Below are 23,507 nucleotides of genomic sequence, written 5' to 3' on the forward strand. Positions count from 1 at the left end.
CTTCCGTCAACCCTAGTCCCTGTCTTGAGAGGATTGCTGAGTGCACCTCTCCAGAGTGGGGTCATCAGAATCTCCTCCTTAAGAACTTAGGTTTGAGACTGGTGGCTTCTGGCTCTCTGTCCTCCTGCCTTGTTGGGGAAAGAACAAAGAAGCAGATGCCTCTTCCAGTCCCTGCTCTAGTGGGAACCCAAGAGCCACGCCTGTGTCTTTATCTACATTCCTCTTTTTTTTTCTTTTGCTTTATCTCATTTGGCGTATGTGCTTACTGACATAGTCCTAACCAGACATCCCCTTAGCAAAGGTTCCCCACTCCAGTGCTCCCCACCGCCACCTCCCCTCAGGAGTGAGCCTCGAGGTCAGAAATCCTTCTGTGAAAGCTGCATATTTTTTAAAGCAACGATGTGCTCCCAGGGCCTGTGCTTAGCCTATGGGTACAGGAGGGGATGCAGGTCTAAATTTAGGGCCCCTGACAGCTAAGGACAGCTCCATAATGTCCTACTGTGGGAATGTAATTTTAATGACATTAAAAAATAAACAGCTCAAAGCTGTATATTAGTTATTAGCTTCAATTACCTTCAATTCCTAGAGGATGCAACCTTGTGAACAGGGCCGTGTTATGAATTATGTCTCATGCACTGGCTCAGCTGGCAGAGGATACACCTGTCCTCGTCTGGATGGTGAGATGACCAACAGGAAGGTTGAAGCACTGCTCCTGGAGGGTACTGAGGCCCTACAAGACACCTCGGCAGACAGACCCTGAAACTAGCAGCATTGGTGCCTCAGGACAGCCTGGACAGCTCCCGCTCTGCTCCCTGTTGGCCGCCAGGTACTTCACGGGAAAGGCTGCCAGCCTCAGTCCTGGGATGTTAGTTTTCCTTGTGACTTCTCTGTTGTCCAAAAATTTTACACCCACTGCTTCTGCACAGAAAGTTTATAGGAGGTGAATTCTCCAGGGAACGGTTTAGAGAACCAGCTCTTACACAGGTGTAATGGTCCATCGATCAAAGCTAGAACTGCAAAGCTTGGATTCTATTCACCTAGTACCACCTGGGGCATGGCCAGCGAAGGAAAGGGGGTGACTCCAGCATGTGTCACCTATGACCAGGTTTGATCTCATTTTACTAACCCCACACACATTTGTTGTTGTTGTTCAATCACTCAGTTGTGTCCAACTCTTTGTGATCCTATGGACTGTAGCACGCCAGGCATCCCTGTCCTTCACATTCCCTGTCCACACACATTAAGTACTGCTTTGCAGAGCCAAGTACTGTTCAGGCTCTTTCCACATCAGTCCTTTAATCCTCTTAACCACCCAGTGAAGGTATATGTTGATGTTATAGCTTCCTTTTACAAACAAAGAAACCTAGGCAGGGGAGGTGAAGTAGCTGGTTCAGGGACCTACAACCCATAATATACACATCCTGGAGAACTACTTCTCAGTGGATTTTAGGTCACTGACTCATATTTAAATACTCATGTTTAAAGAGAAAAGAAAATAGGGACTCTTTCAAAGAGGTAAGGAATCATCCCCAAATGAATTTTTGTGTTCATGAGCAAATTTGCTTCATTTGCTCCTCATTTTAAAAAAATTTTATTTGTTTATTTATGTATGGCTTCACTGGGTCTTGGCTGCTGTGTGAGGGATTTCTCTAGTTGCAGTGTAGGGGCTTCTCTTGTTGTGGAGCACCGGCTTTAACCGCTTTAGGGTTTCAGTGATTGCAGCACATGGGCCCAGCCCTCCATGTGGCATGTGGAATCTTCCCAGACCAGGGATCGAACCTGACTCCCCCCACACACCAGTAGGTGGATTTCCAACCACTGGACCTGCTGTTAATTTTTGAAGGTTGTAGACTTACACAGGCTCCAACGCTCACTTGGGCCAGACTAACATAGGGAGGGAATTAGGCAGGTGTGGACAATTGGAAGTATAAACCCAAGACTTCACATTTTAAGGGTTAGAGGAAGAGGCCAGTTTCTCTCTGGAGATTCCCGAGGCTGATTGCTACAAGGTTGGATGTCCTGAGGGTCCCTGTTGGGCCTTCAGAGATCAGTGTTCAGGAAAGGGCCTTGGGTGGGAAATGTAACTCTGGAAGTGAGAGATAACTTGAGAGCAGATATGCTAAAGGAGTGAACATGCAGCCTATTATGGAACCTGGCGTTTCTGACGTTTTCAAGCACGTGGTTTACAAAATGATTTCGGTAGACACCTCTCTGAGGGAAAGGTTGTCATTTTTCAAGTGTAAAGTAAGTTCCTTGTCACTTGAACGTCAGTGAGCTGGTAGAAAAGAAAACTCTTAGGCCCTTCAAAGGAAGCCGGAGGCCACGCTGCAGGACACCCGAGGCTGGGAAGCAGTTTCTCACTAGAGCCTTGAAAACAAGCAAAACGGAGTCTGCGAGCATCAGCATTTATTTCTCTAGGACTGTCATCAGTTCCTCACAGAAGCCAAGCGGCCGCAGGATGCCTAGGTGCACGATCCCTGACCTACACATCCATGAGGGGCCCTGAACAGTAAATGCAAAAGGGTGAGGGCTTCGCGGCGAGGCCTCTGGCTTCGCAGGGCGCGGAAAGGCCTGGATACAAGAGATGCTCCTTTGCCCTCATCGCATCCGTGGGGTCCACACTGCAAAGGGATGCCCCCGTCCCTTCTGTCGCCCCTTTCCGGAAGCCCGTCTCCAGCCCTGGGCGCCGCCGGCTCGCACGCTCCTTCCCGCCTCCAACGGCAGCTGGCACTCATTTTCGCGGCGGAGGTAGCGCGTCCGCCGCGCCGCGCGCTGCGGCCTACAAGATGCGCTGACGTCGCGGAGGGCCGGCAGTCGGCGCGGAGCGGCCGGCGCGCGCGTGCGGGTCCTCCGCGAGTTAGGCAGGCGAAGGCACAAGGCCTGGCCCGCGAAGGGCGGCGGCCGGGCGGAGCCGCACCCTCCGAGAGGCCAACGCGCAGACGGGCGGGGATGGGGGGCGCCGGGGCCCGCACCTCTCCCCGGCGCTTGCGCGGCCCCGGGAGCGCTCAGTGACGACGACGGCGCCGCCCCTGGTCGGCAGTGCCGAGTCCGCTTCCTCAGGGAGCCCGCTTCGTCAGGGAGTCAGCGGCCGGCGGCGGCCGGCATGAGGAGCGCCCGGGGCCGGGCCAGGCCTCGCTGACCCCGGCCCTGCGCAGCGCTTCCCTGTTTCTGCCCGGCCTCTCGACATGAACGCCCGCCCAGGCCCGGGGCCGCGGCTGCCCCAGCTCGGCGGCCGGCGGGCGCGCTCGGGGCCGGCGGGCCCGCGGTGCTGATCGCCGCCCGCCCGCGCCGACCCCGGGGCGCGGCCATGGAGGTGGTGGGAGACTTCGAGTACAGCAAGCGGGACCTCGTGGGACACGGGGCCTTCGCCGTGGTCTTCCGGGGGCGGCACCGCCAGGTGAGCCCCGCCTCAGGCGGGGCTGCGGCGGCTGTGAGGCTGCGGCCGGGATGGCGCGGGACCGGGCCGGTCGCGCTCGGACCCTCCCCGGTGGCGGAGAATTGCAGACCTAGCGGAAAATGGGCAGGTGGCCCGCGAGCCCCGGCCTTCCCCAACTCAGTGTCGCGTTTCCCCGCGCGGAGCCCCGACCGCCCACCCACCTCCGTTCCTGGGGTGGGCGGCCGGCCGGCCGGGGGTGAGGCGGGGAGACCAAAATCGACCCGAGAGCGGGCTCAGCATTTTTTTTTTTTTCTTTTTAAGCTTATGCTGTTCCGAAAACAGGCTCCCAGCAGGTTTTAGAATCTAAAGAATTCGGAAAGGCACCTCAGGAGTGGAAATAATTCTAAGAGAGTTTGAGCCAAGGGGCAGGTCTGAAGGGGGCTGGCCTGTTTGCTCAGCCTGTAAAGTAGTAAATACAGTATTACCGAGTTTTCCTTTATCGTGAGAATAACTTAAAACTCAAGGGGAAAAAAAACCCACCACGAATCATTTAATCCTGCCTAGCTGTCAAATCCTATTTTCGGTTAACTGTTAACCATCTCCCAGTTTATCCTCCATAACTTTTAAGTAGTTGTAAATAAAGTGTGTCTTTTTTTTTTTTTTTTTCATTTGTTGCTAGTTACTACGGAGGCTTCATATTTATTTTTACTGGCTGTCTTGTGGGATGTTAGCTTGCTACACCTTTGTAAAATCATTTTCCTGTTAGAAATTTGGGTTCTATTTTTTCCTGGTGCTGTTACATGAATTTGCTAAAAACATGCTTATAGATTCTTTTTTCTTTGTTTCTCTTCAGTTCTTTCTGTGGAATAATTTTCAGGAGTAATTGTTTTTCCTTTCCAGAAAACTGATTGGGAGGTAGCTATTAAAAGTATTAATAAAAAGAACCTGTCAAAATCACAAATACTGCTTGGGAAGGAAATTAAAATCTTAAAGGTATGTTTCTTTTTGGGGTATTTCATACTAGATATACTAGATTAAAATTTAAATGAACACAAGATGACATCCTTTCCAGTTTGGGCAGTTGACCCCAAGTTTGAGAATGTTCGCCTGTTGCTCTCATTTTTGCATGCTCAGTTTTTTTAAACATTGATTACTTGCAAGCTGTTTTAAAGAATAGATGTTTGTGGCTCTTGGCCAGTGCTTAGAGGGATTAGATGAAAACTGATTTTCGCTTCTCATCATTCCTTTCCCTTAGTTATTGCGTTGTCCTTTGAGAAGAGGCAGGCATCTCTTGGAGGCTTCCCTTGTGGCTCAGATGGTAAAGAGTCTGCCTCCTATGCAGGAGACCCAGGTTCAATCCCTTGGTGGGGAAGATCCTGTGGCGGAGGTTCTGGCAATCCACTCCTGTATTCTTGCCTGAAGAATCCCATGGACAGAGAAGCCTGGCTGGCTACAGTCCATGGGGTTGCAAGGAGTCAGATACGACTGAGTGACTACCACCACACACAGGCCTCTCTTACACATTATTTCTTTCTTCTGTTGATTCCTTTCTTGTTACAGTTAAATATTTTTTGGAGAACTGGGGGCAGTTGTAATCTATTTTCCTTATAAATTGAGCAAAGTTATTTTCCTAGGAAGTTGTCTTTTTAGATCACTCATAAGCAGAATTATCCAAGTGGGATGCTTTGAGGGGGAGAAAGAAGTCCATGGTCAAATAAATGTGGAAAGTCATGTTTACTTAATACTTCTTGGAGAGTCACAAAGCTCTTGATTCATTATAAAGAAATTTGAAAAAAGTATGCAGTGAAGAAATAGGTTTAGGTGTGTTTAATCCCAAAGTAATATAAACATGGAACATTCATCAGAACTGCTATTCTGTGGACAGCTCTTGGGTAAGAATTATAGCTTGTTGAATTATACTTTGTTTTCTTTTAGGCAAATTGTGCTTTCTAAAAGCAGTTTGGAATTTTAGGCCTTTCTTGTTAGAAATTATGTATTAAATCTAAGACTAGCAGTAAAATATGTGGTCATACTGACCTTTTATTTTGTAAATGAGAATAAGACAGTGAAAAAATATTTAGGCCCCAAGTAGTTTGATTAGGCACATTTCTTGTTATTCTTCATTAGATTGAATTGTTATAACTAGTAACAAAAGTGTAGTATATTAGAAATAGTATAAATGTATATAAATGTGTATATACTTAATTTTATTTGCATATTGAAATATTACAATTCTTATAATAAATACAAATATTTTGAATTCTCAATTTTCTTAACAGGAGCTTCAGCATGAAAACATTGTAGCACTCTATGATGTTCAGGTACCTTATTTTGGATTTTCAAAGAAATATATGTATGTTTGTTAATAAAGAACTTAATAGAAACTTTTTCTATTTCATATAAATTTAAATGTCATCATAGAAAAATTGCTTTTTTCTTGTTGAAAAGATGTATAGCTGGAGTTGTGTGTTTATTAATTAAGAATTTGTATAAAATAGCATAAGGCAAAAGGATAAAATAATGTGCTGCATAAGTAATCTTACTGACATGATAATATGCTATAGTAGTGTTGTTTTAGGTCAAGTAGAGAAATATTGACGCGAGATCTGGCATTTCTCTGATGAATGTAGAAAGGACTATTTTGGGCTATTGAAAAACTGACTAGAGCTTTTTTTCTTATTGCAGAAGCAATGTTTGCTAATAGTGGTGATATTAGGTGATAACATGGCATGATAACAAGGAAACTCTGCAGATTCATCACCTGGATTTGTTTATGTTGATTGCCATGGCATACAGTAGAGTCACATTATTTTTGGAGGTGGGAAGGCTGGATTATGAAGTTACATTCTAAGGCAACATTTCTGCATAGTCAAAATCACCCTTGGAAATCCTTTTCAAAAGCCCAGGATTATAGAAAATTCCTGTTTATTGGGTGGAGCACCAGAGCAAGTAGTTGGCTTGCATTTAGGGGCCATATTATGTTTTAAAATCCTTGGATCCTAGAATCACACTTGCTAGTGGTATTCACCTGGTGGGAATGCCAGGGGTCTGATCCTGAGGGGCGGTGCATTCAGCTTTTCCCTCCACTCCTTCCATAGCCGACCAGGGTGCTTGATGCACATTACTCTGTTCTTTTGTTTTCTTAGTCTGGACAGTGGAATTCCAGGAAGTAAATGAGCATGTTATGTGATTCTGCTATTTTATTTCTAGCTAAAACCATTTCCCTATACACTTGAATTACTCAAATTCATTCATTTTGTGAGGTTTGATGTGATGAGGTGCTGTGTGCCAGGCATTTCTGAGTGCTAGGAACAAAGCTGTGAGTAAAACAGTCCTTGCTTTCAGTGTGATTAATTTTAGTGGGCTGTTCTATATGTCTTTTTAAAAATATAGTCATTTTTCATGTAGTCATACCATACAGCAAAGTATTTATTTAACTCGACCCAAGTTATAAGATGTTTAGGTTTTTCTCATTACAAAAAAATGCTCCAAGGATAATATATACCTTCTGAAGATACCTGATTATGTCTTGTGAATTCAGTTTCTAGAATTGGAATTACTGGGACAAGTAGCACAAACAGGTTTAAAGTTTTTGATGTCAGTGTGTGATCTCCAAAAATACAACAGATTCCATATACAGAACATGTATACTCTGTGGGTATATTTTATTACCTATTTAAATAGATACAATTCATTCCTTCATTTGAGAAATTCAAAGCAGCCTAGAAAAAAAGGGAAAAAACGGTTAAAGTCAAAACTAATCTGATGTCACAATCCCTATTGAAATGCTGGTTTTCCTCAGAGCTGTTTGTGTAGTTGTCTGAGTTTCTGTAGATAGAGGGCACCACGAAGTACAAGTCAGTGCCTCATGTAAAAATTGTTAAGTAATATTAACTGTTCTCTGCCTATCTCTTGAGAGGTACAGAAAACGCTATCAGTTTCAGAGTTGATTTTGCTTTCAGGGTGGAGAGTGTAGTTAGATTTTTGTCTGTCGAACTGAAGAATATTTTAAAATACTGGCTTTGGCTGCAGAATGAGATGTCATTAGGGAGAACATATTCCAGAAACCAGAACTGTGGAGCAACTGGAAATATCAAGGTGACTGCGGAGAAATGTTTACTGTTTTGTGCATTGTGTACTCCTGGAATTAATTTATAAAAATAGACTTCAGAACTCTTGGTCAGATGAAATAGTCTTGACTGCTTGGCTGTCAAGTAGACAGAGTTTAGATTTGCTCGCTGAGTTCTGATCAGGGAGAGGTACAGGCTGTGGGGTGCAGTCATGTTATCCACTGGAGACGAGCACCGTTCACACTGGCCGCCACTTGTGGAGGTCTGCCTCAGACTTATGTGCACTTTGATGAACTGAGAACTTTTGACATTGTCGTGCTCAGGTTTCACTTTAGATGACACTTAAAAAGAAACACATTTTCCCTAATTACAAAAGTAATATATGCGAACAGTTTGAATGGGGCTTCCCTGGTGGCTCAGCTGGTAAAGAATCCGCCTGCAATTCGGGATACCTGAGTTCTAGCCCTGGGTTGGGAAGATCCAGTATTCTAGCCTGGAGAATTCCATGGACTATGTAGTCTATGGGGCTGCAGACAGTCGGACACGACTGAGCAACTTTCACTCACTCACTCACAGTTTAAATATTCCAGCATTATCAAAATGAATAAATTAGAAAAGATACGGCACTTCCCAGGGATAACCACTGTTTGTTATATTTGTTTTAGAGTTTTCTAAATACATATATGAATCTATAGTCATATAATACAGTGGGAGGAGGCTGGGCTGGGCATAGGCAGGTCAGCTTCCCACGCAGACGCAGCCTCTGTGAGGAGCCGACAGGAAAGACAAGAGTGAGGACCTGGAAAAAGGGATGTGGCAGGAGTGCTGGGAGTGGAGGGAGTGCTGGGTGATGCAGGGCCCATACGGGATGGATCACTAGTCCAGGGACAGTGCAAAGCTGTTCGGAGGGTGATATCACGACTGCTTTTGAAAGATACATATCTTTGAGGATTTTGGGCTTGAAGTAAGTATTGTCAGCTGGGAATACTTCCCTGCGTGAATGTCAATGGTCTGGAAACATCTACCTCTTGTTAATTTTTAGTATAGTGAAAAAGAGATTCGTTCAATACATGGTGCTGGCAAACTGAGACATCCGTCCTCATCATTTTTCCAAAATAATTTTCAGTGACTCAAAGGCTTAAATATATAAAATAAGCAGTAATGATCTTAGAATAATATTTACATGACTATATGTAATCTAAGAGCTGGAAAGGTATTTTATTTATTTTTATTTTTGGCTGTGCTGGGTCTTCATTGCAGTACGCGGGCTTCTCATTGCAGTGGCTTCTCTTGTTGCTGAGCACAGGCTCAGTAGTTGTGGTGCAAGGGTTCAGTTGCTCCACAGCACGTGGGATCCTCCCAGACCAGAGATCAAACCTGTGTCCCCTGCATTGGCAGGAGGACTGCCAACCACTGGACTACCAGGAAAGTCCCCAGAAAGGTATTTTAAGTCAAGATAAACTCAGAAGCCACTAAAGTAGGGACATAAAAGTTTTGAAAGACTTATTTAATGTCAGATGATACAGCCATAAATGGATAAAATTTTCATAAACAAGTAGAGAAAGGTAAATTAAGGTGACAGATGTCACTTCTCACCCTTCCTATTGGCAAAAGTAGGAAGTGCAGTAATTCTTACTGGTGTGACTGGGGAGGAGATGTGTCACTGGTACAAATGTCAGTCTTTGGATATGATTTTTGGAGTGCTGTGTGATGACACTTTGCCTCCATACCCTGAGGAAGAGTCTGGGCATTACAGTCTAAGTACTCCCGGTAATGCAGGTCAGGGTGTGTTCCTTCTCTGCATGGGTCCTGCAGGGACTTCTGTTTCTGTGAGTGAAAGACAAACCCTGCTATCCCTGGTCTCTCCTCTGTGTGTTGCTGCTTCTGTTATGTCTGCTTGGGCCTCCTGTGGTTCCTGGCTACTTCCCCCTTTTCCTCATGCTGAGGGCCTCCTTCCTGCAGGGAGATTATATGTGCAGATGGATCGCTATGTCTATGGTCTGCACAGGTATACCTCAACCTTCCTTATGTCTTCACTCAAACGGTATATTTTCAGGAAGCTTTCTTTAGCTACCCTAAATGGAATTGCAGTCCCCTCCCCAACCCTGTTTCTCCTCCTTCCCCAAGGCACCTGTCACCATCTCCAGGCTCTGTGTACTTACTGCTTTTGTTTGTTGACTTGCTCCTGACCCTCCCTTCTTAGAATTTAAGATTGTGGAGAATAGGATATTCAACTCTGCTGTCTTACTGCTGTACCCTCGGGGCCTGGACCAGTGTCTTGTTTATAGTAGAGAATTAAAAAGTCTGTCAGTGAGAAGTATCTGCCACTGTTAGAGCTGCACATTCTTGACTAAACAACCCAGAATCCTGGACATCTATCCGAGGGCCATAAAAGACTGAGAACTAGGATGTATATCCAAGAAACAATACAGCTTTGCTTATAATGGCCCAGACTGGACACAAATGATGTTCCTTGGTAAAGAACAGCTTAAATGGTGATACAGTCACACAATGACACATGACAGTTAGGAAAAAGACTTGTGCATATGCATTTGACTTGGATGGATTTCTTTGGTATATTATTGAGTGAGGAAAGCAAGGTTCAGACATTTATATATGATATTCCGTTTTTTCAAAGTAAAGTGTGTTTGTGTGTGTGTGTTTAGCTTCTGATTGTATGAATAGGAGAAGGGTATGGGATTACATACCAGACATAAATATTGGCCAGCTGGAGAGGTGAAGATAATCAAGCAAAAAGGTGGAAATGTATTATATTACAGTTAAGAATCCCAGCAAGTACATGCTTCCTTCAGGTGTATGTGCGCTGGTAGGACAAAGCATCCCAGACCATGTGTTCCAGAATTGAGACTGCACGTTTAGTGTTGTTCTTCCGTTAGTTCTTTGCATGAATAGACTTGAACTTCTTGATGACCTCATTAGCCATTAGTGTCACTGAAGCTGAGATGCTTATGTCAGTGTTTAGGGGATTTTACATTTCACTTACTAATGGATTTTGTGATTTCATTTTACTTCTTTAAAATGAATACATATACTATTTTATTAACAATCATTATTTTAAAATTTTTGCTTAATTTTTTCTCTAATCTAGACCCTGTATAATATGTTTACTTTTCAGGAATTACCCAACTCTGTCTTTCTGGTGATGGAGGTAGGTAGTATTCAGGTTTCTTTTAATTTTTTTCTTTTGATTAATGCATACCTTAAAATTGACAGTAGGTTATTTGAAATTTGAATTAATAAAGTTTCAGTGATTTAGATTCTATTTTATAAGGAATATAAAAATTTAAGATGTTGATTCTGTGATTCTTATAATTTGTTTGTGACTGGATTTATATTATTACAAATGTATTTTTAATTAAAATTAACTGATAGGACTTCCATGGTGATCCAGTGTTTAAGACTCCAAGCTTCCAATGCAGGGGATATGGGTTCGATCCCTGGTCAGGGAACTGATATACTATATGCTGTGTAGCCAAATTTAAAAAAAAAAGGTTAGTTGATAATGAATTGAAATAATTTTGAATCAGTGTCTTATTTTAATTACTTTTTGTTTTGTATATCAGTATTGCAATGGTGGAGACCTGGCAGATTATTTGCAAGGTAATTTTTTGACTTTGTCAGTGGTCAGTATAGTACTATAGTGTGTTTAATCTTCATTTACTTCTGAAATATACTACCCTTGTTTTCTGTATGTGTATAGAAATGTTCAATAAATATTTGTATATGTTTAATTGTGGTTGCTTTGCTGCCTGACTGTTGTGTGTGGTGGTTTTACTCCTTTGCTTGTATATAAGTACTTCTTTATGTGTGCCTTTCTCTGACAGTTTGAGAGGTGAGGCCTCTCACCATCAGAGAAAAACCAACAAAATTTCTCTTCAAAAGATTCTAGTTGGGGGCTGGCAGTGAACCTTTAGTCTCTTTCATTTCCTTAAACAAAAAAAAACAGTGGGAGAATGTGTCCTAAGATGTGTTTATTAATGTGAATGTTGCTTGTAAATTTTAAAATATATCGTAAGGGATTCAGGGTAACCTTGACATTATTTTGTGGCATAGAGGTAAGGTTTTAGTACTAGATGTTGCTTGAAATTCCATATATAAAGTTATATATAAAGTTCAGATCAAATTGTGTCCCTCCAAAGTACTTTTTAAAGGACATTAGATGAAGTCAGCACCTACTTGTTCACCCTTGAAGGTATATGGGAAGTAGGCAAAACAAACAAACAAAAAAGTAGTAAAAGGTTCATCTCTCAGCCTAGAACTAGGTCATGGCAATTGATGGTAAAGCACTAAGACATCAGTAGATATACTCACAAAGGGTGTGGGCAGTTTACAGAAGAGAAGCAATATATTTTAAATGTTCAGGTAAACAAGGAACAATTAAAAATGAGATTTAAAAAATCTTTAAAATATTGCTGAGATTTCAAAAGCCATGTAGAAATAATATATAAAACACAAGTATTTCTCCTCCTCCCCATAGTTAAATTCTAAATACAGCTGAAGCTCCTGTGGGCCCTTCTGTAGTCCTACTCCGGTCCCTCCCACTGAGAGACCACCATTATTCTGAACTCGGGAGGTTAGTCCATGTGTGTTTTTTGTATTTTTCCTACTGCTGCTGCTGCTAAGTCACTTCAGTCATGTCCAACTGTGCGACCCCGTAGACAGCAGCCTACCAGGCTCCCCCGTCCCTGGAATTCTCCAGGCAAGAACACTGGAGTGGGTTGCTTTTCCTTCTCCAATGCGTGAAAGTGAAAGTGAAGTTGCTGAGTCGTGTCCGACTCTTAGCAACCCCATGGACTGCAGCCTACCAGGCTCCTCCACCCATGGGATTTTCCAGGCAAGAGTACTGGAGTGGGTTGCCATTGCCTTCTCCAGTATTTTTCCTGAGATTCTCTCAAATTATGTCAGTTTGGTAAAAAGATTTTTCAAAAAGTCATTTGCCAGTAGATAAAATTCAGAGATGGGCACTTTTTTCTCTATTGGAGGAGAGGAGTTGGAGCTAGAAGACACCTTGCTTTTACCTTCTGTTAACCTCTGAATCTTGAGATCCTTGACTTCTTATCGATCCAGGTAAAAGCCCCTTTCCCTGGGGTCAGACTGAGGGATGCTTAGCTATTTCACTTCTTTGCCGGAATATCAGTGTCCCTTTCTAACACAAAGCCTATGGGCTGACACAGGTGCTGATGCTGCTGTAGCAGGTTTGTTAGCTTCCTCAGCAGTCCATACGTGATGTTGAACTCTGCTTTGGATGTTCCGGAGCAGTAGTGTTAGATCAGGAGAGCAGGGAATGAAGAGCTTACCTGAATGTTGGAGTCGGCCAGGCAGGCTGGTTTGCAGTAGTTCCTTTGTTATGTCACTTAATTGCTGTGTGGTTCTGGATACTTAACCTCTCCCCTGTCTGCCACTTGAAGAGACCGTGTCAAATAACTTAGGTCCTCAAGGCATTGTCTGGAGCTGTACTGTCCACTATAGTAGCCACTGACCACATGGGGCTGTTGAGCTATTGAAAGGTGTGCTGTGATGTGTAACACACATTGCGTTTTGAAAGAAAGAATGATTATATCAAGATTTTTAATGTTGATTATAGGTTGAAATGATATTTTGGAGGTACTAGGTTAAATAGATATTATTTCACCAGTTTCTTTTCATGTTTGAAAATGTGGCTACTAGGAGATGTTAAGGTATGTATAAGGCTCACATTATATTTCTGTTGGGGAGCATTGATCAAGAAGATCTGTCAGTCAGAGGTCTGGAGGGCATAATGCCATTAAATCACAAGACACCCATTTAGTCCTTGTATTTGCTTTGATAAATAAAGTGCCTTTCACATCTTCAAAAGATAAAAAACAAATTCTGTTGATTGCAAGTTAAAATAAGGGAAATTGTAAGGTAATTGGTAAGTTGTACTTTAACATTATTTCTAGCAGATATGTTCAGTTTGGCAGCCACAGCTGAGCCTGCCCTGTCAGGGCCAACTGCTCAGGAGTTCAGCCATCTGAGAGTTTTCATGTTGGCTGTGCCTTTAAAATGTTAAGCTGTTACCAAGAGAATTTCAATTTATGGGATCGTGTTGAGAGTAGGCATTCCGTGTTCATAGAAATATGTGAATTTCTACTGTAGTTTGTGCCCAGAAATAGCCTAAATGAGATCATTAATTTTTATGCACAGAAATGGTGTTAGAATTTGGTCTCTGAATCAGATAAACTTTCATGTATCATGGGGCAAAGATACAAGTTCTAAGCAGCTGCAGTCATTTACAGTAGCAAAAGTTTTCTAAGCCCTAAAATGAAAATGTAAATGAATGAGATGGAAAAAACGGTACCATCCATTTTCATTGCTTCAGTGTAATCTAAAATGTTACAGCAGTAAAGCTCCAGTTGTTGATTTGCTGCTGCTGAGTCGCTTCAGTCGTGTCTGACTCTGTGCGACCCCACAGACGGCAGCCCACCAGGCTCCCCAGTCCCTGGGATCCTCCAGGCAAGAAGACTGGAATGGGTTGCCATTTCCTTCTCCAAGGCATGAAAGTGAAAAGTGAAAGTGAAGTTGCTCAGTCGTGTCTGACTCTTCACGACCCCATGGACTGCAGCCCACCAGGATCCTCCATCCATGGGATTTTCCAGGCAAGAGTACTGAAGTGGGATGCCATCGCCTTCTCTGCCAGTTGTTGATTTGACCCTCCCACTAATGTGTGGTCATCGTCACATCCATCTGCAAGGGAAGTGTCAGTAGAACTGGGAGAACCGGGAAAATGTACTCCAGAGTTTAACAGTGTTCATTCATCTCCAGGGAGGGGAGCAGAGAAACTTTCACTTTTTGTATGTTTTAATGCATTTGGATTTTTCTTTTTAATAGTGAGCATCAGGAAAAGAACCCCAAAGAATTTTTAAAAGCAGATGAAAATAGCCCTCACAGAAAAAAGTATTTGATAATTTTTATACCATGGGGATTTAGTTTATTTGAAGATACTCAGTTTAGTTCAGTCGCTCAGTTGTGTCCGACTCTTTGCGACCCCATGGACTGCAGCACACCAGGCCTCCCTGTCCATCACCAACTCCGGAGTTTACTCAAACTCATGTCCATTGAGTCGGTGATGCCATCCAACCATCTCATCCTCTGTCATCCCCTTCTCCTCCTGCCTTCAATCTTTCCCAGCATCAGGGTCTTTTCAGATGAGTCAGTTCTTCGCATCAGGTGGCCAAAGTATTGGAGTTTCAACTTCAGCATCAGTCCTTCCAAGGAATATTCAGGACTGATTTCCTTTAGGGTGAACTAGTTGGATCTCGTTGCAGTCCAAGGGACTCTGAAGAGTCTTTTCTAACACCACAGTTCAAAAGCATCAGTTCTTTGGTGCTCAGCTTTCTTTATAGTCCAACTCTCAAATCCATACATGACTACTGGAAAAACCATAGCTTTGACTAGATGGACCTTTGTTGGCAAAGTAATGTCTCTGCTTTTTAATATGCTGTCTAGGTTGGTTATAGCTTTTCTTCCAAGGAACAAGCATCTTTTAATTCTATGGCTGCAGTCACCATCTGCAGTGATTTTGGAGCCCCCCAAAATTAAGTCTGTCACTGTTTCCCCTGTTGAAGATATTAAGGACATAAAATGTCACTCATTAAAATGATTTTAAAAGTAATATTTCACTTGTTCAGTGTATTAGTGTTATTTCTGTCTTTCTTAGTCTTAAGTGCACAAGAGAAGGTTATAAAGAACATGTTCTAGAGTTGTACAGGCAGAAATATGTTCACAGAGACTCTAAAATGGGATCGACCTAGGAATTGAACCCAGGTCTCCTGCATTGCAGGCAGATTCTTTACCATCTGAGCCAAAGAAGTCAAAATGGGGTCACGGATATTAAATACCTAATGTAGATGGAAAGAATTGGACTTTTGACTTTTAGATCCATTGTTATAAAATACATATCTGTGTACTGACTACCTTGTTTCCCTGGTGGCTCAGATGGTAAAGAATCTGCCTGCAGTGCAGGAGACCCAGGTTTGATCCCTGGGTCGGGAAGATCCTCTGGAGAAGGAAATGGCAACCCACTCCAGTATTCTTGCCTGGAGAATTCCGTGGACAGAGGAGCCTGGTGGGTTACGATCCAGGGGATCACAAAAGAGTTGGACCGACTGAGTGACTAACACTTTGCACTTTCAGTTTACCTTTGAGTACTTATTACATGCCAGGCGTTTTCCTTAAGTCTTTATGCTTAAACGTGCTACCTTGTTTGAATGTTGCAACGGCCCCACGTGGTTAGTCTGTTTTCAGTTTTCTGTAGAGGAGGAGTTGGCACAGAGGGGTCAACTTCCAGGGCTGTGCAGTGAGCATTAGTAAGTGGAGGAACTGGGATTTGAACAAAGGCAGCCGGACTCCACACAAAGCCACGCTCTGGTGTGCATGTGCGGGCGTGGCTGTTTGCTGAAGAGTGACGACTCTCCAGTCTTGTCCCCACCACCTCTCGGTAGCAGTAAAGACGGCTTCTTACAGGTGTCCTTAGTTAGGAGAGGTGCCTCCGGGAGATGAAAAGGAGACAGGTGTGGGCCTCAGCCCCCTGACAGGTCCAGCTGGGGGTAATGCCGTAGTCTCGCCAGCCAAGCATATCACTTGTTTTTAATTTGTACTCAGGTAGTGGTTGGGGTTAAATATGGACATTTATCCCAAGTACTTGATGTGAAGGGGACTTATTTTTGGCTTTTTTGGCTTGTGGAGGAGACTCGCATTTGCTGAGCATCTGTTGTCATGTTCGTTCTTCCCAGTAAAAGTGGGAAAAGAAAACCATGAACACTGATGAGAAGGGAAGATATAAATCAGTTCTTTATACAACAGGTTGATTAAAATTTTTGAGATATTTGATGTCTCTTCATAGACTTAAATTGTTAGAGTAAAAACAATGAAAAAAAGTGAATTCCCATTCCTTACTCCCACAGATGAGAGTTGATTTTGTAGGCTTAAGTGTTTATGGAACGCCTTTTCTCCCAGCTAAGGGCACGCTCAGCGAGGACACCATCAGAGTGTTTCTGCATCAGATCGCAGCTGCCATGCGCATCCTGCACAGCAAGGGCATCATCCACAGGGACCTCAAGCCCCAGAACATCCTGCTGTCCTATGCCAATCGCAGGAAGTCCAGTGTCAGTGGTGTTCGCATCAAAATAGGTATGTGGCTATGTTGTTTTGCTCAAAGAACAGTTTTGAGACTCAATATTCTTTTAGGTAATTTTAGTTCAGTGAGAATAATGAATTTTGTCGAGACACTTTTGAGATTTTTGTTCTGTTCACTGAAATCCATTTGGATGTGGGAATCCTTTACGTTGTTGGCAGCAGGTGCTAAATTTCAGACAGGGCTGACGGGCCTGCACCAGGGATTCGAGTAGGAATCTCAGCAGGAGATGCTTCTCTTCGTCAGAGGGAAGCTAACACATTGCGTTGCTGGCAGCAAATTAATACCCTGATTCTTCACAGCTCATGGGATTTTAACCTAAGGGATCTGAGAGACCATTTAGTTCAGGCTTCTTACTTGGAAGGTGTTTTGGCTTTTTTTAGCTCGCTCAAGGCAGACATGGCTCAGATGGTAAAGAATCTACCTGCAGTATGGGAGACCTGGGTTCGATCCCTGGGTGGGGAAGATCCCTTGGTGAGGGAAATGGCTACCCACTCCAGTATCCTTGCCTGGAGAATCCCATGGATAGAGGAGCCTGGTGGGCTATACAGTCTATGGGGTCGCTACGAGTTGGACATGACTGAGCAACTAATACTTTAGCCCTCTCAGGATTATTTGAAGCACTTCGTAATGCTAGATTTTTTTTTTAAAGCTGTTCTCATGGTTGTTGGAAAAACAATTTTTTACCAGTATTTTAAGAAATCTCTGTTATTATATAGGTTGCATTTGGTATCTGGAGGAGGATGAGAACAGCTCAAACTCTATACCTAGTGTTGATATTTAATGAGAGCTTTATTAATGAATCATTTACTATTATTGGTATTTTCTCTTGCAAAGCATGGAACTCCCTTCTTGGTTACAAAAGTGGCAGAGCAGCGACTTGTGCCATTGGTGGCTACTACCATTATTTAACTTGTTGAAAGTGAGGTGGCCACTTCTTTCTTTGGTGGACAGTCTAAGTCAATAAGCTCTAGTTTCTCATAGTTCTTTTGTGCCTGCTTGTATCTAAAAGAATCATATGATCTGTGTTAAGTGTGGGCAAAGGTATCCTTTGACTTTCTTCCTTTTATTTTGTGAAACAGCTGATTTTGGTTTTGCTCGTTACTTGCATAGTAACATGATGGCTGCCACACTGTGCGGGTCCCCAATGTACATGGTGAGTGTCTGCATCCTTTGTGTTTACAGCAGAAAGCATTGGAATTTAAGTATAAAGCTTTTTTCCAACTAAGATGTCATTTTTATCATAGTCTGAGTTTTTATTATTTACAAATGTTAATTATAGTACTGAAATGCTGTAATACAGACGTCTTTCGCTTTAGCCTAGTGGACTATAAAAGTCATCTTTGCCCATTGGCATTTATTTTTTAACATGATTAGTTATTATGGTAGAACTCTTCTATTAGATTAAATTAGAAATAAAAATTGATGAAGTATGGTCATGCTATACATGATGTATAATTTTAGGAATACTTAAAAAAATCTCCTGGGGCATATCTTCACCTATAGGGTGTAGTCATCCTTTGCATGTTGTCTCTTGACAGGATCCCTATACTATAGAAATGTTTCCCATTCGCGTCAGACGTAACAGCTGAAAAATCTTACTTTTCTTCTTTATCCTTTCCTGTGGTTACTCTCAGGTCTAATAGGGTGAGGCTGTGACACTTCTGAACTAATGTGAGGTGGTAACCCTGGAAACACCTTGATTCTGGAGCTTCAGAATCCTGTGAAGTAAATGAACCTACTTCAGTTTGAATTTAAAATGGGTTTATGTTCAGATAGGGTTTCTTCTAATGTAAAATCAACTTTGAGATCAAGAGAACTAGTACTCAAAGTTCAAAAAAATTTTGTGTTAGATTTACTTTTTCTTGATCATAACTGTACTGCTTATATGATAAATCTTATAATTTAATATAATTAAATACTACTTTGCACTTCTTGAGTGTGAAATCAGTTCAGTCTTGAACTTACAGCCTTGAGGATAGAGAGAGTATACTTGGGCTGATTATTAAAGGAAGTTGACCCAGTAAAAAGTTTACTAGGAACAATAAATAAAAATGTTATGCCTAGAAAATAAAATGTCACTGTCATTCAGTGTATTTAGCATTTCCAGTCAATGCTTGCCTTGATTGATGGTAGTTTTAGAAAGCAATATCTAATGAGAGAGGAGAAAACAGCTGTAACAAAGTATCAGAGACTTTTTGTTTGCTTTTAAGACTGTTTTTATTATGTTTTCCGTGATAGATTTTCCGCTATTTTGGAGTTTTTAAATGGTGGAAATAGGACTAATGTGGCAAACACTTGTGTGCCTACCATCCGCATTCGACAGTTAACATTTTACCTTGTTCACCTTGGTCTTCTTTTAGAAGAAATGAAATATTTCGGAAGCGGTTTGTGTACCTTCTGTAACCCGCCCTTCTCACTCTCCTACTCTCCCACCCCAGAAGTAACCCTGATCTTGGGACTGGGGTGTACTCAGTGTTATTATTTTTATGCTCTTTCTGTATTTTGTGTGTCCATCCAATTATATAGAAATATTTTCTTTCTGGAACCTGCTGCTTTTCCTCCACTGTTGTTTTTGGGACTTGCCAGTAAACCTCAGTGTAAGAATGTGGGTCTATATTGGTTGCAGTATCATTTGATTAGGGCGATATCACAGTGTGTTGTTGTTTTTATTGTTGTAGTTTTGTTAGTGTGACCTTCTCCAGTTAACACATGCAGATCAATTATGTAACTGACATTATACACGTCTCTTGACTTGCTTTCTCCTCAGGCTCCTGAGGTTATCATGTCTCAACATTATGATGCCAAGGCCGACTTGTGGAGCATCGGGACAGTGATATATCAGTGCCTCGTTGGAAAGCCACCTTTTCAGGTACCGTGACTGTTTTCAGGTATACTTAGTTTGGGGCTCTTTTCATTTTGCAGTTGCCTTTGACTTATAAAATGGGGAATGCGGTTGACCCTTAAACAGTGTAGGGGTTAATACTAGGTAATACTAGGTTCGCCAGCTCAGGCTTACAACCCCGTGGGAAATAGGTGTGAATGGTGACATTAGTGCTTCCTGCTTAGCCTGGATTTGGGGTCTGGGAATCCATGTGAGGGCGGGGGCAGGTATAGGAAGGTGGGTAACAGCTCTCCTCACGCCTCTCCTGAAGGAGAGGTCATTGGTTTCACACAATCTAACTTAGGTACGTCTGCCTCTCCCTTAACATTTTGTCAGAAGGAGCTCTTCTAGCATATGATCACAGTGATTCTTCTTGAGTTCATATTGGCCAGTTACAGAGACAGTTTTTTAAATCTGAAAACTAAAACAGAGAGAAATAATTTGCCCAAGATGGTATTAAAAGTCAGTGACACAGCAGGTTGAACACTTGATTTCCTAGCCTGGTTTGAAGGTAGAGGCAGCTTCAGTAATTCAGCAGCTTTTACTGCGAGGCTGCTGTGTTGTGTTCTGGAGAGGCTGGAAAGGAGCACTTTCTTCGTTCTCTGGCTTGACTCCCTTGAAGGTTCGTTGCACCTGACTCCACACAGCACACCTGTTGGATGGGCCGTGTAACCTCCAGAGTAGTGACTCTTCTGAGCCTCAGGCCTCTCTGAGAATCTGACCTCAGAAAGATAAATTATGCCCGGATGTGCAGAATCTGCATACAGTGTCAGAGGTGTTAGAAGTTCCTTGTGCCCATCAATGGCTCCCTCAGCAGTCCATGGCTTTCAAGTTCAGTTTCTATTCTATTGCAAGAATATGAGCATCCATCATGTGATTTGGAGTTTTTGCGCTTGGTTTTTTAGGAAATTAAACCATTTTCTTCTTTTTTTTTTTTTCAACAGGCTAATAGTCCTCAAGACCTAAGGATGTTTTATGAGAAAAACAGGAACTTAATGCCTAGGTATGTGTCTTGATTACACTGGGTTTTACTATGTCAATACTGTGTTATTTATCTGAATTCTATGTGTTTTATGTATGTTTTTCCATTATTGCATCTTTTTTTCAGTTAGCAGTAAGGAGAGCATTCATTTTAACAGGAAATTAGAAAGCTACTAGATTTTTAACAGGAAATTAGAAAGCTACTAGAGCATCATACCAGAGAAAGCAATGGCACCCCGCTCCAGTACTCTTGCCTGGAAAACCCCATGGTCGGAAGAGCCTGGTGGGCTGCAGTCCATGGGGTTGCGAAGAGTTGGACATGACTGAGCGACTTCACTTTCACTTTTCACTTTCACGCATTGGAGAAGGAAATGGCAACCCACTCCAGTGTTCTTGCCTGGAGAATCCCAGGGACTGGGGAGCCTGGTGGGCTGCCGTCTATGGGGTTGCCCAGAGTCGGACACGACTGAAGCGACTTAGCAGCAGCAGTAGCAGAGCATCATACATGCCCATGTGCTGTGCCATTTTCTTTCTTTTTAAAAATGTTAAGTTTATTCAGAAGAAAAACCTGTAGAAGTTATGTGTGTGTTTTGAGGGAAGGGAGGAAAATGCAAACAGAATAGATGGGTGTAAAGCAGAAAGTGGCTGGGCTTCCCCTGCTCTTAGGGAGAACAAGAGTTGGCTGTGTACCTTTTGAAATTCTTTTTCTTCAGAAATATTTCTGGTGTGAGTTCTGTTTACATGTTTGACTGCTTATTTATGTATAAATATTTATTCTGTTGTTCAGTTGCTAAGTTGTGTCTGACTGTGACTCCATGGACTGCAGTACACCAGGCTTCCCTGTCCTCCCCTATCACCCGGAGTTTGCTCAAATTCATGTCCGTTGACTTGGTGATGCTATCTAACCATCTCATCCTCTGCTACTTTCTTCTCCTTTTGTCTTCAGTCTTTCCCAGCATCAGGGTCTTTTCCAATAAGTTGGGTCTTCACATCAGGTGGCCAAAGTATTGGAGCTTTAGCTTAACATCAGTCCTTCCAATGAATAGTCAAGGTTGATTTCCTTTAAGATTGACTGGTTTGATCTTGCTGCTGTTCAGGGGAGTCTCAAGAGTCTTCTCCAGCACCACAATTCGAAAGCATCAATTCTTCAGTGCTCGGACTTTTTTATGGTACAACTCTCACATTCGTACCATAACTACTGGGAAAACCGTAGCTTTGATCATACAGAATTTTGTTGGCAAAATGATGCCTTTACTTTTTAATAGGCTGTCCAGGTTGGTCATAGCTTTTTTCCCAAGGAGCAAGTGTCTTTTAATTTCATGGCTGCAGTGAAATTTAGTTTAAGCACTGTCCATGGTGATTTTGGAGCCCAAGAAAATAAAGTCTGTTACTGTTTCCACTTTTTCCCCTTCTATTTGCCATCAAGTGATGCCATGAACTTAATTTTTTGAATGTTGAGTTTCAAGTCAGCTTTTTCACTCTCCTCTTTCACCTTCATCAAGAGGCTATTTAGTTCCTCTTCGCTTTCTGCCATTAGAGTGATGTCATCTGCATATTGATAGCTTTCCCAACAGTCTTAATTCCAGCTCGTGATTCATCCAGCCCAGCATTTCGTGTGATGTTCTCTGTGTATTAGTTAAATAAGCAAGGTGATGATATACAGCCTTGTCATATTCCTTTCCCAATTTTGAACCAGTCTTTTGTTCCATGTCTGGTTCTTACTGGTGCTTCTGCCACATAATAATGCAATACGAGTTACTTTGCAAATTGTTCTGTGGCTTTTTTAAACTTATGTATAGCGTTTGTTTGGAGACACTTGTATTTAAGCTCTGCCCTTTTCCAGGCAGAATTGGAGGTTGCTCTTTGTTTAACAGAGAACTCTGTAGCAACTCTCAGTGCCAGGTTGAAGTTGTGTTAAAACTCAAGGTAGGCTGTGCTTGTGAGGGGCTTTGTCCTGCAGATATTCTGACAAAGGCAGTGAGAATCTCAAGACAAGAGTCTTCCCAGACTGATGCTGCTTCTCAGAGGCAGCTGCTTAGTCGGTTGTTTTTCTTTTAAGGAATGAGGCTTTATCATGGTTGTCTTGGTACAAAATGTGGTATTTGTGAAACTGCATATACATTTTCATTTACCATAATGAAAGCAAAAGTTGTGTAGTGAATATATATAAACTCACCACTTTAGTGGATTTTTTTCCCCTCCCCCACAGCATTCCCAGAGAAACGTCACCTTATTTGGCTAATCTTCTTTTGGGTTTGCTTCAGAGAAACCAAAAAGATAGAATGGACTTTGGTAAGTAATATTTTCAGATTTTGTATCTGGTTCCTAATTTTGTGTATTTTGAAAAGTTTTTTTTTTAATTTATGTTTTATTGAAGTGTTGTTGATATACAGTGTTGTGTTAGTATCTGATGTACAGCCAAGTGATTCTGTTATACACACACATATATATTCTTTTTCATTATGGTTTATCACAGGTTGTTGAATATAGTTTCCTGTTATACAGTAGGATGTTATTGTTTATCCGTTCTATATGTAATAGTTCACATCTGCTAATCCCCAACTCCCAGTCCCTCCTTACCCTCCTTTCCTCTCTTGGCAACCACATGAAAAACTATTTTTTTTAAGATACTATAGAGGTTTCAGAGGAAAATGAAATTCATTTTTACTTTTCTTTCTATCCCTGTGTTTTTCCTTTTTACATATTTTGTAAATGTATGGAAAGAATATAAATGTTTAATATAAGCAATAATTTAGAAACTATTATCCTGTATGTCGAGGGCTTCCCTGGTGGCTCAGAGATTAAACCATCTGCCTGCAATGCGGGAGACCTGGGTTCGATCCCTGGGTCGGGAACATCCCCTGGAGAAGGAGATGGCAACCCACTCCAGTACTCTTGCCTGGAGAATCCCATGGGTGGAGGAGCCTGGTGGGCTACAGTCCACGGGGTCATATTGGCCCATTTTTCTCATGGTTACTGGACAGTGTTCATTTAATTTCTTTCTCTGAAAGATAGAAATAT

At 42.3% G+C, this 23,507-nt stretch overlaps 1 protein-coding gene across 12 annotated transcripts in view; it reads left to right on the forward strand.

Annotated features, from left to right (window-relative positions):
* Nucleotides 1-2,812: 2,812 nt before the first annotated feature.
* The window catches only part of ULK2 (unc-51 like autophagy activating kinase 2), a 55,275-nt gene continuing 34,580 nt past the window's right edge, over nt 2,813-23,507 (forward strand). For 11 of the 12 annotated variants that reach the window (XM_042255704.2, XM_060395482.1, XM_015098670.3 and 8 more), the window contains exons 1-10: nt 2,813-3,397; nt 4,277-4,369; nt 5,656-5,697; nt 10,583-10,615; nt 11,031-11,067; nt 16,444-16,617; nt 17,704-17,777; nt 19,392-19,493; nt 20,450-20,508; nt 22,696-22,778. In XM_042255704.2, coding sequence (XP_042111638.1) covers nt 3,308-3,397; nt 4,277-4,369; nt 5,656-5,697; nt 10,583-10,615; nt 11,031-11,067; nt 16,444-16,617; nt 17,704-17,777; nt 19,392-19,493; nt 20,450-20,508; nt 22,696-22,778 — 787 coding nt within the window. In that variant the 5' untranslated portion in view covers nt 2,813-3,307. Of the gene's footprint in view, nt 3,398-4,276; nt 4,370-5,653; nt 5,698-10,582; nt 10,616-11,030; nt 11,068-11,944; nt 12,041-16,443; nt 16,618-17,703; nt 17,778-19,391; nt 19,494-20,449; nt 20,509-22,695; nt 22,779-23,507 lie in introns of those variants that run through there. The other variant, XM_060395485.1, reaches the window with a different exon arrangement.

The sequence above is a fragment of the Ovis aries genome, chromosome 11, assembly GCF_016772045.2.
Source record: "Ovis aries strain OAR_USU_Benz2616 breed Rambouillet chromosome 11, ARS-UI_Ramb_v3.0, whole genome shotgun sequence".
In the NCBI taxonomy this organism is placed as follows: Eukaryota; Metazoa; Chordata; class Mammalia; order Artiodactyla; family Bovidae; genus Ovis; species Ovis aries.